Genomic DNA, 15,780 nt, shown 5'->3' on the forward strand with positions numbered 1-15,780 from the left:
CTCCCGCAACACTTTGCATTGTTCATGGCAGCAACGTGCTTTTTGGTAGATGCTGTCACTTATCATTTTCATTTTTTTGGATTACATTGTGGTTCCTTATATTTTTATTATTTCACGAACATGATAGAAATGTACGCTTATTTTTAACCCGACTGAACTATAGCAATGCAGCTAGTCAATAGTAAAATACTTTTATTCAAAAAATATAGTTTTCTTATGCAAAGGATTGGTGTAAAATTAAAATTATGATATAATAGATATTACCAGCGGTTTTATGTTGACTTAGTGTTCAAGCGTGTTATACACTGATAAAAATTTCCAAAATGTTGTAATTTAGGTCTGCAAACCACATTAATTTTATAAAAATAAAGAGACCTTAAGAAAACAAAATAACGGCCATAATCACCTACTGGTGAGTTAACTGAAACAAGTAATAAAAAATATTAGATAATTTTAGTGGTGTATGTTGACATTTTCTGCCTTCTCTTCACAATACATGAGTATAATATGTTCGTAGTTTCCACAGTAATATTAACACGCTGTATCGCACGTAGGATGCAACATAAGCAATTTTTATTATGCGACACATAAGCTATCGCGGGTCAAGTAATGGAGTTGTCGCTTGAGAAACCATACAATGGTCAAGTAATTAAATGAATTTCCTGCTCGATGGTTTTATGTTCGGATAAACGTAATAAAATATTGCCGGGCCAATTCTTGCTTTTAAACAAACTTCACGGTTCATTTTAAACAGAGCAAAAAAACAGATTTAGAGTAAACATCGTAGAGTTTAGAGTAATCGTAATAGGTCAACGAAACCAGCTAAGACTTTTCGTAATATTTTTTTTTCCCTACTAAGTCGAGAAATAAAAAAGCCAGAAAAAATAAGTAAATGGATGATCACACTATTTTCAAAACAATATTTATGGGATGAGAGTGTGTCAAAATAGATTTAAGCATAAAAATGCAAATAAATTTGTTGCAAAATAGTCTGAATCTGAAATAAAACTTGGTATCTGCAGGATTTCATGAAATATGACAAATGTGTGTTCTTCTTCTCAACATGACGCACAAAAAGTACTTGTAGATCATTGTTATATTATTTTTAAAATGTCGATGTAATAATGCATATACGAATATAATAATACTGTTTAAAATAAGACTACTTTTAAAATATTCGCAACTAAAGAATTCCAAAAAATAAATGAAATTTTACTCATAAAACAAAGTAAATCATATCCATTTTTTTTAAATCTAGCATAGATATATATTTCGTCTATTGTTTTGAAATGTAAATTGTATGACATCTTTATTTGAACATTAGTTATGTATAAAGGTATTACTAAGGTATTACTAAGCACTTTATTATTTTTTGCAGTGATATCTTATCAAGGGATTAAATATTGTTTTATTTACTGTACTTACTTTTAATATAAAAATGTATCTCATATGTATTATTTATACAAGTGATACAATCTAGGAATTATATTATTTACATTTGATTCCAAGGTAAAAAATCAAGCGCAAAACAAGTAAAATGAATTGAAAATTTAATAAATATACGTTATTTTTCCATTATAATGATGTCATAACTAAATAAGAATGACTTTTATCAAAATCAGACTAGAAACATTTAAAACCCAGTTAAGATTTTTTACAGTAGTATGATTTTTCATATTTATTCAGCAAGAAGCTAAATGTATAAATTTTAAAACGCAGCTTCCAAAAAAATAACAAAATATTTTTTTCTACAACGATAATTTTTTATTGTAATATAGTTGAAGTAGTATTAAATTTATATATTTGTGATATCACAATAATAATAAAAAACAAAAAGCAGAAAAATACTTATTTGAAAATCATTATCACATCAATAACTTAAAATTCCAACAACTAATATTTTTATTTTTTCAATTTGCTGAATGTATTAAGATTTTTTTAAATGAATTGGATACTCGGATGTAATTACTCGCTATTACCTACAGCTATGTGCATCCTAAAAGGGTTTTGAAAATTCTCAGGGTATCACTTACCAGGAAACTCCGTGTTGTCAACCTACATACCTACGATTCAAACAGGAAAGCAAATTCTTCCGTTAAGTGCTCTTAATATTATTATTTTTAAGTAAACATTTAGATATTACGATGTATGGTACAAACTATTTTTTAGAGAAGCCAAAGCAGTTGTGACAAGTTTCTAGACTTTCTAGCAATTATAAAGAAGAAAAAAACTGATGTAATTTTTGAAAAATGCATAAGGCAAGAACACATCACAATATTCAAACGCTATCAGCTGCACTCATTAAAAAAAACATACGGATAACATATGGCTACCTGACTAAGCTGCGCAAGATATTGGTAAGCCGACAAATGTAAATGAGGATGCACAGATATTCAGTCCTGCGCTTCACGTACCAGGGTTATATGTATTAAATAAATTTCAGGATGAAAAACTATTTTTTATCATTTTTTCCCCCTAGGAATTGAAGCATGATAACAAATATAGAAATATATATTATTAATTTAATTCTAAAAATAAACTGTCTAAAAATTTTTTCAATAATAAATGTCATTTTAAAGATAAAATAATGCAATTTCCCTTAATCTATCGCTTTAAAATTATATTTCAAAATATAATCATAATCCCAATAGAAAAAAATTAAAATAACTGTTTCGCATGGCATTATCTAGAATTGCTTTATTGGGACTTCCGTACATATTATTGGTTAAATTAACATGTGGAAAAGTATTTAAATTTGAATTTGTATAGCACATCAATATCCTCCCCGTTAGTTGTTACTTTGTGAAGCCCCGCTATGCACTTTATATTATTGTACCTACATATACATAATACATCATTCGGTTAGAAAAACGCTATCAATGAAGTTAGAAGTCGTGTATCGCCTTGTTTTCACATCCGCCAATGTCCACTTGCAATGCTGCATCTTTTCAGCTATTATTATGACGCAACGCTTGGCTGGATACGCAATCAGAGGCTTGAGACACAAATTGAGGTGTGTGCGGTGTAATGGAGATCAGTAATGGACGTATCGTGTTATGAACACGGACGGGAAGTACGGTGGCCAGCCCTGGCGGGAACAAAGGACCTGACTCCGTCATATCCGTTCTCACAGCGACGCACTTGTACCCGACAGGGTACAGGTCTTATTGTTTGAACCAGATTATTATAACGCGAACCCGTGACCTGGGAATTGATACGAGCTTCGTCGCCTCACTCAACCGTAAGCAGATCAAAATAAACAATGAAGAGGCGTGAAATAATGGATCGAGGAAATTGGTGTCTTCCTAGACACTATACACTCATACTAGTAGTTCTTGCAGATCCGCAACCTATATACATACATATATATATATATATATATATATATATATATATATATATATATATATATATATATATATATATATATATATTTATATATAAATATATATATATATATATATATATATATATATATATATATATATATATATATATATATATATATATATATATATATATATATATATATATATATATATATATATATATATATATATATATATATATATATATATATATATATATATATATATATATATATATATATATATATATATATATATATATATATATATATATATATATATATATATATATATATATATATATATATATATATATATATTTCGTAAAAAAATATTATAACTGAAAATACTTTGAATATCAGTAAATTTAACAGGTTCATAAGTTGCACTAAACTTAACAATAAATCTGATAATTTATCAGGTTAAGTGCACAGAATTGAAATTATTATTTCAAATATAATCTTTGTGAGCATATATTTATCAGATCACAGAAAAGGGAAATACTAACTAACATGTGAATGGTTCCTATTACATTAAGAAACATAGAACTTCCTAAAAACGGAATACCTAAATATGGTTCGTCAACTCTGAGTAAAGTGGTGAATGTAATACATTGTAAAAGTAATAACTTAAACCGGCCAATGACAGGTCGTACGTCCTGTAAGCGCACAGACACATATATTCACTTCTTATCAAATCTAATTCGCCTCATTTGAAAAAAGTTTATTTTTGCCTTTGACAAATTATGTCCTCTTTATGAATAAAATAACATTAAATAAAATTAAATACATATTTGTTCTGTTATACAGCCTGTAGGAGTAAAAGTTTTTAGGTTTTCGCGACCATAGAAAAGGTTCATGGAATTGCTTAATATTACAGGACTTCACTCTTTGATTAACACATGAGATAAACACATGTATATAGTATGTATGTGTATCTATGATGTATCGTCACATTTCCATTAATTTTATGATAACAATTTATTCAGTATCGGATAAATGATGTTAGAGTTATTTATTCACAAAAATGTAACCACGCCAATTACATTTCAATGGGAAATGTGTAATAATGGCCAAATGAATGGACGCCAGGTACCTACTTACCATTCACGGAATAAATTTTTAATTTAAATTTTCAATCATTGGCATATCATCAACAATGGATAGGTCGACAAAGGAAGCTTATCGTATATCAACGCCCTTTTATTATGTAAATAAAACTGTATCATTTTGTAATATCACAAATGAATTAATGCCAAATGAGTAAACGATTCACATTGAATGGTTGTGATTTATATGAGACTATTTTGTAACGTGATCGTGTTTCCTGTACCCAGTTCGTAATCGTATTCCTTACAATGGAAGACTGCACCTGAAAATTCAGAAAATTACGTGTAAAATCATTTATGCAATTCAATAAAGGTACGTAGCTATTGTTGATGGGACACACGCGTCGTTTTAAACTGGCCAAAAAAAAATCTGTTCTATAGTATAGTACTAAGGGCGTTTGGCCACTGTACTGGAGTACCCTTTTTTTCTTAGGGGGGTCAAAATAAATTTAAGGGATTTTCAATCACTTTTTTTTAATATTACCCTAGATAAGTGGTTTCTGGTCAACTTGCCTTCAAGAATTTAACGATCGAGATAACATTGCTTATACACGATGCAGTGCCCTTCTCACTATTGGATGTAACTAAGAATTAAAAGAAAAATAATATGTATATATTTCATGAATAAGGAATATACTCTAACATGTATGAATGACATAATTGCCGATTTTGACAATCAAAACAAGGTCTTTTGACTCCACAGGTTACTTAAATGTAACATTAATAAGAAAATTATTTCAGAACTCCATGTTCATTTAATTTACATTTAATCTATGATGTCTGTTCCTACAAATTTCTAGGAAAAAAATCACCTTTTGAAAAAATATTTTTTTATGTATTTAAGACACAACTTTTTGAAGCGCCTTGAAGTAGTATCCCACGAAAATGGCGCTTTATGAATTATCTAAAATTATAATAATTAACTGTATAAGGGTTTAATTTTTTCATGCAGTTATAATTGTTTCGTCCATATTTCACTTACATTATTAATGTTTAATGATATGTCATTCTGCCGTGATCCATCCAGATATTTTTTTAATCTTGTAGTATGCACATTTAACTTTTTTTATATCTCTGAGATATCAAATTCGATTCCAATCTGGGTTGACTTGGTAAATGATGAATAGATTCTCATATTACACTCTGTGTATTCATTCGTTTGACAAATTTTACAATAGAATATGGTATTCATATTACTCGTGATATATTATACATGTCTGTTGAAATGTAGCTGCTTTAAGTTTTCACAAACAAATATATTCAGTAGGTTTTTTTGCAAGTTTCGCAAATGATCACAATATATTTTTATCGCGAGGTGTAAAGTAGTTTCTAGATTCTACGAGACCTTCTGGTCTCGCATCGTTATTTTTTTATCATCTTCATTAAGGAATATTTACAAGGAAACAGAACATTAATAAAGTAACATTGAAAACGGGCGTGGGGAGCATAGACGGTCAGATTTCGATGTCTTTGTTTATCTAAATACAAATCATGTTATAATTTTACTTCTATTTCTACATTTGACGTCTGCTTAGCGTCTCGCGTGTTTTGGTTTATTCTCGTATTTACACAAATGAAGTTTATAACCTATTAAACATACATGACTGAGGTGTGGCCAATTTAATTGCAGACAGAATCAGTTTAATTTTTTCACCATTAACAAATTTTATTTGTTTGAAGGAAATCGACGGAAACATTTGTTTAAATGCACGTGATAAATGTTGTTTTTAAAGAATTGCTCAAAATAAATAATCGCTAATTACTTAACAACAGAGGAAATCACACAAATCTTTACATAAATTGTATTATCATTAGTTGAATGTGCCTCTTTTTCCGCTTTATTTACAGTGATATATTGATTGCAAATTACTTGAAAATATTGTCAGCATTATGACTTGTTATGGGAAAGAAACAATAGGATTGATTAAATTATTTCTTTTTAACCAAGTAAACCAACCACTAAACTTCTTTTTTTTAAACCCTTGTCCACACTTGATGATGCATAGGCCACAGCATGTTATTCGAATAGTGTTATCTCGATCATTAAATACATGAATGAAAACAGATTCAGTTCCAGTCTAGGATTATAAACATAAATATTATATAATGTTCTATTACATACATTTCTATTTCAGTCTAGGATTATATTTATTAGAGAGTAAAATCATAAAAAAAATCTCCTTCTGGGAATCAAACCCGGGACCTCCGGCTTGATAGATAATTGCATCGGCCACTTTGGTGGACCACGTTACTACTTTTACTTAATGTATTTTAGATAAAATACACTTGGGAATAATAATAAAACAAAAAATATATATTCCTCTTAAAATACTACCAACAGAAAGATTATAATATATTTGTACATATACATATACAAACATACTTGAATTCTTTTTCACTGCAATTTTTAATTTACAAAATTACTCAAATTAAACCATTTTACTTTAAACTTTATCGAGTATAGAATGGAAATGGAATAGATAGTATGAAAATGTACTTATTTAATGTAATTTCTTTGTATATTTTTTCGATAACAATGTTTGTAGCTTACATGCAGTCCAGCTTAATTTGGTTACATCTGTATGCAGGTATAATACCAATTGCTAAGTGAATTAACCAATAAATTTAATTACCAGTTTATTTTGTTACTAGCGAAAATTAATTTAAATTCGAGCAAGTGATTGCATTGGAAAACATTATGCAAATAAGCATAGTCGATAGGAAACAGTAACAAACTGTCCATACTCAATGCATTGTTTATTGATGTTATAATATATATCGCACTATCTCATGAACAAAATAAATTAACTAGTGATATATCGTAGATAAAACTCTGCTGAATGTATGCATTTAATTAAGAGCATTAAATTAAAAGCAAAGTATCAGTTCTATTCGTATTAGCAGCAAGTTACAAGCTACGTTAAAACAAACTAATATGATTGGGTATGCATCCTCGAAAGCACAAATTCTTGAATTCTATTTTTATTACCTACTATTAATTCTCTTTTTTTCTCATAAAGCGGATATTTCATTCAATACATGGTCCTTCACTTATGTTATATGTATCCTATCAAGAATCTGGAGCGCAGATCAAATCTCTTTATCGTTGCAATTGACGATCACACAATTTTATTTATTGTTTCGGTATTTACTTCATGGTAAGACTTACCCCTTTTCTTATTTATACAACAGTTATTTATTTATTATGTTTTAGTTTACATTTACACCTGAAGATAGAAGCTTAGCTTCCGAAACTAGTCGTCATAAAATAAACTCAAAAGGTAAAAAAAACGATTGTTTTCTTTAATAATAGCAATACTACGTTGTTTTGGTGTGATTTCCGGTACTCTATGCATCATCTGAGTAGGGACAGGTCAAATAATAACACCCAGTCAACTCGCACATCAAAAAAAGTAGCTTATCATAATCTTTGCGTCCATATAATAGTTTCACTTTCCTATAGAGTATTAATCAATAATGTATTTCACTATTAACTCCTTGACGTCATCTGTTACCCATATAGTTATACGTAGATATTTTTCTCTCCCTTCTTCACATTTAAATTTGGAAAGGTTATTCTTTTTGAAATGGAAATAGTTAAACACATGATATTTTACGTTATTGTGCGTTATTTATAGGAACACCTACACAAAGTGCTACTACATCATATACGTAGGTGTACCTACTAGAACACGGGACAATAATTGAAAATCTAATGAAATCTGAACACGTTAATGCATTGCCTGCGTGATTAGCTTTATTGTGGATTGTTTACACTAAATCAATACATAAAGGCTAACTACTGCTTTTTGATCAATCAATTGGCAACGCCTGATTATAAAGCAAAATATATAATTTTAGCTTATGAAGAATATTTATATTATTTTTAGTATAAAGACTGAGCCTTCATTTTACTAAATATTTCGCGATAGTATATTTTAAATTACAAAATGTTGCCTCATTACTTGATGCTACCGTGATGGGATGTGGTATAGTACCTTGATATTACGTTAAACGATTTATTCTTTATTAAAAGGATATTTAAAACCAATATTAATAAACGAACGAATATGAAAAATTATTTCGACAAATCAATCTGCAAAAAACAAACATTGAAAATTGTATATTAAATTTGGAGATGATTTAAAACTTCAATTACAAAAGAGTATTACTTGCAAAATTATAAACCTTACGAAATATCCAAGAAAAAAAAGTATTTTAGAATGCTATTTGTATTATAATATTCTATAGGCAGTAATTTTAATTATAATTTGGAATTAATAACTTATTTTTCGAAACTCTATTATAATCTATTAGCTCGTTCGTAACAAACACATTTGTAATAATTATACTGGAAGAACAAATAATAATTGAAATAAAAAAAATTACTCTGCAAGTAATATTTGTGTTAAATTTTTTTTATATATATATAAAAATATTAATAAAAAGGTAGCTTAAAATATTAAATCGTTTATAAATGTTTATTTCTGTTGTTAAATCCTCATAATGTGTTTTTAATGACGAGTTACTTAGTCAATAAAGACAGTTTTCTCTGTAAAATGCAACGATAAGATAACAACATAACACCTTATTCGCAATAATGATAATCTCGTTCCAGAAAATACAATCAAGTAAACAATCTTATATCACAACTTCCGATGAATTCTCAGGAAACGATGAAACTCACATTAAAATAAATAAAAAATATTTGTTTAAAGATATAACCCATTACAACAAAACAAGTATAAAAATACGGTAAACTTGCAGTGATTTTATTCATTTGCTAAGTTTTCTTCGAGCGATTATTACATACAAGTAATTTATTGAATATCTTCTAAAATGAAGGTTCTCGTTTTGACTTTGGTGTTGGCAGCCTTGTTCTACTCTGTAGTGGGGTTGTGTGTCAACGATGTTTGCAATAACGAGTGTATTTCAAACGGCTACGACTCCGGAAAATGTGAAAGCGATGGATTTTGCCACTGTCAAAAAAGCGGTAAAAAATCATAAACATATTTTGTGTATATCTCAGAAGTAAAAAACATATTTTTCTGTAAAGGAATATTTTTCCAATTTCGTATTTTGAGGTTTATTTAATTGTTGCAGGAATTTTAAAAGAAATTTCCGGAGAAAAAGTGCATGACGTATCTGAAGACGAAAGTAGTGAGTACCTTGTTATATTTTTGATGATAGTGAAAATTTTAATTCATTTTTAAATTTACATATATTTTTTAAACTGATTGATATCTGTGAGTATAACAACTAAATTGCGCTATTTTAATCCGGCTTTTTATTTAAATTGGTCTAATTTAAACTACTTACTATTTATTAGATGCTGAAAGCCATTAATGGTTAGGTCCAAAAACTATTTTTGGTCTGAGATAGTTATGATGATGAATTTCTTAAATATGGTATATCGCTAGATTTCGAGAACAATATCTCAATTCAAAATATGTTCTTTTTAAAGGAGACTCATTTATAAGGTATAATATTTTTATTAATTTATTTTTACAGTCTTAACAATACTATGATGCACAAAAAAACTTAATGCACTGCTCTGATTTTTTACAAAGCACATTAAAAAAAACTATTTTGACTTTTTTGACTCGGAAGTGAACGATATTTATATTTTATATCATCATTATGAGTAAATTAAGTATTCAGTTTATGTATTCAATAATATCGTTATTTAAATTATTATTTAAACAGAGCGACCGGGTTTCGTCGTTACCGACATCATCAGACTGGTAGGGCTGGTAGGTCCTACCAGTCTGATGATGTCGTTAACGACGAAACCCGGTCGCTGGTCAAATAAAAATAAAGTGGAAAAGCTAAAAATATTGGTTTTAATCTAATAATATATTAAAAATGCAATTCCATCACGAAGTGTCAGTGTATAATATAAATCTATTATTTAAACAGATTCTAAGAGAAAATCTGTTTGTTCACAAGGGTAAAATGGTAAATTTTATAAAGTGTACAAAGTGATCACTTGAAAAAGCCAATGACTGATTTAGAACACTGCGAATTTACGGACTTTTACATACAATATGTATAATTTTGTTATCTATGACAAAATATCACTAAAAACTTGACCTCTTGTTCAGTTGAACCCAGCATTTGTATAGACATAATTGAATGCGATTATTAAGAATAATTTTACTATTGATAATGCAATTTCTTTTGATATCCAACCGTCACAAATATGTAAGTATTTTTTTTTTGTTTCAGGAGTTTCCCTTAGTGATGTAGAAAAACTAAATATTCAAGGATTAAATGCCATTTCTCAAGGTAACTATTTTTAATTTTTTTAATCTCTAAAATAATGTAATACCATAAGATACGTTATAATAGTACATCGATTCTGAGGCTACACAGTTTATTTATTAATTAACCTGTACATTCACATTAAAAAATAAAACAAACACAACTTTGTAGCGATTTTACTACAAACAATTTACGAATCAAATGTCTATGCGATTCTTTTTTAAATCATTTATAACAAATGTATTATTTGGAGAAATAAAATGACATTTTTATCCAATCACTAGTGAGTTATTTAATTTCTCCAAGTAATATATGTATTACAATGATCCACAAAGTTAATGCTTTCAATGTTCAAAATATATAATAAATGTATTTAACTTTTTTTTTTCAGATTATATAGTAGCTCCCAACATTAGTCCAAGGTTTAATATATGCTATGATTCTAACTGTAACTATCAGTGCAGACTGCGAGGAAAACGAGGAGGATATTGTAGCTTTGGAGTGTGTTACTGCTATGGTTAAAAAAGGAAGTGATTTTTTAAGATAATTTCACCTATCGAATAATTACATCTTTCAAAAAAAACCTTTTTTAAAAAATGTTTAATATGATTTTTATTTTTTATTTATTTAAACATTTTTGAACAATCGTGTATTTTTAAATCATATGTATGATTAAAACTTCAGAATGGCATTTTTTTTATTTATCATAAAATTATAATTGGAATGAATTACTATTACAAAAATATGTTCATTGTGGACGGACCTTAATATATCCGTTTTCCAAACATAAAATTACATCTTACATCAAATATCTCTTGTATTATTGCAGTAAAGAAATAAAGTTTTTCCACTCTCCTTACGAATTTATCTTACGTACTTTATGATAACCTTTCCCGGCAATACCACGTAAATGCCAATTAATTTTAATTATTCGCAAACGCAGAATTATAAATTCATTAAATATGGATTTGAACCTTTCCTACCAAAACATCGTAAGAAAACAAAACAAAGTTCATTTTTGTACATTTTCATAAAAATGCTTATTTAAATATCAAACACTTTCTGAAAGTTATTCCATTTGGGAAGCCCCGATCGAGAGAGTTTGAAACTTCTGTCAAATATTTCTTAGAAATCTTTGTTTCAAAGGCCGATAGATTGAGCGCTGTAGATTTATGTGAAAGCATAAAAGAATGTATTGCTTTTGGCCTCTCATACAAACAAATGTGGCTTTTATTATCCTCGTAGGAGTTGTATTATTATTAGTGTACCTACCTATGTTCAAATATACAGTTGCGGAACAAGGGGTGGGCAGGCGTCGCGACTACACCCCTATGAATGGACAAAACTTATCTTATTCGAAAGATTTTTTTTCTGACACTTTAAAATAAACAGAAATTTCTAAATTAGATGAATACAATTTTGAAGCTCGTTAGATTAATTGAATTTAACTAAGATTAATTAATTAAATTAACTCGGTAAATTAATACACTACTATCGGCAGATAGATAGGTACCGAGTGATAGGAAGAAAGTTAAATGCGCTTTGTATAAAGTGATTACCAAAACCAGTCGATGATAGGTCATAAGCCCCGTAAACCCATACTTCTTCTTTCCCATTTCAATTAAATATTAACGACAACAAAATAATTTGTAAATCAGGAACAATTTATTATGTGCGAGTATTCGCATTACACTATTCTGATATTAAATATCTGAATATTTGATTTTCTGAAAAAAAAAGACTATTATTACACTATTATAGACTATTATTTCATTTATAAAATCGGCCACATTCTACCAATCCTTTGTAGCTTATTTCAAGTCCAACAATGAAGATACAAAAATCATTTCTTTTAACGAAATAAGAAGTAGTATAAAAGGTTTAAAAAAAATACAAGTATAATTAAATGTGTAAATATCTAATAGGAGCATTTTTGTACTGGCCTGGGCGAAAAAAAATCCAGCTCCTCTTCTGCATATGCATATATGTATATATCGTTATACAGCATATGCAGCAGCTCCGAGAATCCAAACCAAGAATTTCTATTAATACTCCCCCAAATCGAAATTAGGGTCTTAAGTACGACATATATTTGAAATGAGTCCTTTATATTAATGTTTAGTGGAATTTTCATTTAAGTGGAAATAAATAAATCGATTCACTAAGGTGGTTTTCGATTTTGTGATGTCTGTATAGATATTTAATAAATATAAAATGACAGCGCTGAAAATGAAAAACACTGTTGAAAATTACCTTATAAGGGGAAATGAAATTTTATTATGATGACAATCGAAACAAAAATATCAAAAATAAATAAAATAAAATCACTGTAGGCACGGAGTAAGCAGGGGAAGCCAAATGGTAGGTACTCTATTGAGGTGTAATTCTAAAAAAATTACAAATGTATTAAATTTTTAAAACATTATTTATTTCAAAATAAACGTGTTGGAAACACAAACAATAGGGAAAAATAAAAACATACATGTAGGCATAAATATTCAAATAACAACTTGAAATAATAGAAACTTGTAGAAAGATACAATTTAACTAAAATTCAATTAAAAAATACATTAAATTCAATTCAATTTATTTATTTATAATGAACAAATACATTACAAATTTAAATTTAAAGCGCGTATACATTAAAATACATTTAAATCGAAAATATGCAAGAGTACTTTTGCTAAAGGTGTAGAAGAATCCCGCTTCGGAAAACTCCTCCAGACACATGGAACAGATCAATATCCAATGAGATATTGCTCAACATAGCGATAGCTCTTCCTACAGGCATAACCATCGTCAGGTCGTATATTTTTATAAAAAAAAGTGATGGTATTTATCATTAAAACACTCATATTAATAATGAAATATTGCGAACACAATTATTTTTAAAAGACATCAAACTAGGAGTATTGTCAACTCTGCGAGTTAATAATTTAAAAAATGTGGTTATGATTTACATATTCTTTTCAGATTCATGACAAGTAAGTAATAGACAATAAACAATAATATTATATACGTGGAAACTAGGTAAGTAGATACTCGTACATTAAATGGTTTTATTTATTTTCACTGAAAGTTTGTTGCATTCGCTTAGGGTTTTTGGGACATGAGAGTTCGTCGGTAATTTACTAAAGGATATAATATTTTAACTGGAAAAAGTAAGGTATAGAGGGCGAGGATTGTCCTAAGCTTTATGAATTTTCTTACAAGGTCAAACTTTTACAGGGTTGTAAGTTTAATCATAAATCAATCCAGCTGGGCAATAATCAGAAAAAGTCAGATAATAAAATACAACATAGACAATAGAATTTGAGACCATGAGCACCTAATATAGACATTTGCAAACGCTCGGTGTCACACCTAAATAAAACATATTAACGTTGATGGTAATTGAAATGATAACATATATTATTCATCATAATCCTGCAATGTCATGGCCCCCAAAGATCTGTCTACGTATCGCGCAAGGTGATGAACAATGGATGTACTACTGCTCTCCCACTAATAATGATCGACATACAAACTTAACGTGCTGTCAATCTTTTCAGCCAACTGGCAAGTAATTATATATAAGCCGGTTGATCATCAGTCAATCTACTATCACAACTCCAATATTCATGTACATCACCCCTCGCAAAAATAAAATAAATCATGTGATCGGTTGAATGAGAAACGTTTGTAAAAACATATCATATGAGTAGAATATCCATATATACACATATCAAGGAAGAAATTAAAGAAAAAAATGTAATGCCATAAAACTAATGATACCATTTTTTAATGTATCCAAAAATTGATTCACTAATACTGGGTTTATTCCACTTTGAAATAATTAATATCAAGATTTTTTTCTTGATATTTCATCCCATTTGTAGAATTCTATCCAGATAGGAATGCAAATGTCTCCATAGGGTCAACAACTTATCATTGCTGGTTATTTATTTAATTTTTTGATTACTTAATTTATTTATTTATTTACGGCATTACTGCCTTTTATAAAAAATAACATAGAAATTATGAGGCCCATGATTTTAAACGATTTTTTGCTAAAACAATAATTTCAGTCATCGATTTACAAACAAAGTTTCACTTTAAAATACGAATAAAGTTTTCAATTGAAGCTGATTTAAAAATTTTCTAAAATTTGAGTAACACGGTTGACAATTACGGGTAGAATACTGAAATTTCACAGTGTATAACGTGATCACTTACACTAGTCAACGATAGGTCGTAAACCCTGTTAATTCCTACATCAATTACCTATTAAACTACGTTAAATAAAATATATATATATATATATAAATCAACCCCTATGTTTAGAAAATAAAATTGACAAATTAGTAAGCAGTGATAATAAAAAAGTTAAAAAATAAATATTTAAATCAGCAGGAATGAATTTGTAGAAAAATGAATTAAGTTTAATAGCATTACTTTTTTTAATTAAAAAAACAGTTAAATTACGAAAAATATGGTATTTATTTTTTAAAAAATTGTCAAATAATCATTAACAAATTCTTTATTAATGTGATTTTAATCTTATTACAATGTCTTTGAACCCTCGTTTTCTCCAATGCATTTTTTTATATTTATGATTCAAGGAAATGGGCAAGATATAACAAACATAGATAACAAATAATATGAATAAAAAATGTTAATAGAATATACATAGAAAATGTAGAACCTTCTAGATAGAAAATCATAGTAGGTGCAAGTGTGTAGAAATGTATGTATATATATGAATAGTATGTATGTATGCGTTTTTTGTTGTTATTTTTGGGCGATGTGATCGCTTACGCCTTTTTATTTATGCATCCAGTATTCAAATAAGCAGCGTCACATTGTTCAAATGACAGATCTTTTGGTTTATTATGCTGGATCCTTCACATTTTTCATACGAGGAATGGACATTGTTTACGGTTGGCGCGCTTTAATCATATTCCGAGGAACTGCGCCGCCATACTCGCAACGGTGATGGCATCCGATGGATTTAAATAATATTTGAATAACGTCAATACACAAACAGACTCACAATGGCCA

At 28.4% G+C, this 15,780-nt stretch overlaps 1 protein-coding gene across 1 annotated transcript; it reads left to right on the forward strand.

Annotated features, from left to right (window-relative positions):
- Window positions 1-9,238: 9,238 nt before the first annotated feature.
- LOC148310867 (uncharacterized) lies at window positions 9,239-11,595 on the forward strand. Its single transcript, XM_088257631.1, has 4 exons — window positions 9,239-9,469; window positions 9,580-9,636; window positions 10,705-10,764; window positions 11,132-11,595. The coding sequence occupies exons 1-4, from the start codon at window positions 9,316-9,318 to the stop codon at window positions 11,260-11,262; spliced, it is 402 nt and encodes a 133-aa protein (XP_088113757.1). The 5' UTR covers window positions 9,239-9,315; the 3' UTR covers window positions 11,263-11,595.
- Window positions 11,596-15,780: the final 4,185 nt, after the last annotated feature.

Source organism: Brachycentrus maculatus, unplaced genomic scaffold (genome assembly GCF_059751285.1).
Source record: "Brachycentrus maculatus isolate JH-2025_06_01 unplaced genomic scaffold, ASM5975128v1 h1tg000086l, whole genome shotgun sequence".
Taxonomy (NCBI): domain Eukaryota; kingdom Metazoa; phylum Arthropoda; class Insecta; order Trichoptera; family Brachycentridae; genus Brachycentrus; species Brachycentrus maculatus.

What these genes read in the sequence shown, in the direction of transcription:
- LOC148310867 (XM_088257631.1), top strand. Translation starts at nt 9,316, where the DNA reads ATGAAGGTTCTCGTTTTGACTTTGGTGTTGGCAGCCTTGTTCTACTCT. An exon ending in TTGCCACTGTCAAAAAAGCG is followed by an intron (nt 9,470 to 9,579) that starts GTAAAAAATCAT and finishes TAATTGTTGCAG; the next exon opens with GAATTTTAAAAGAAATTTCC. An exon ending in ATTAAATGCCATTTCTCAAG is followed by an intron (nt 10,765 to 11,131) that starts GTAACTATTTTT and finishes TTTTTTTTTCAG; the next exon opens with ATTATATAGTAGCTCCCAAC.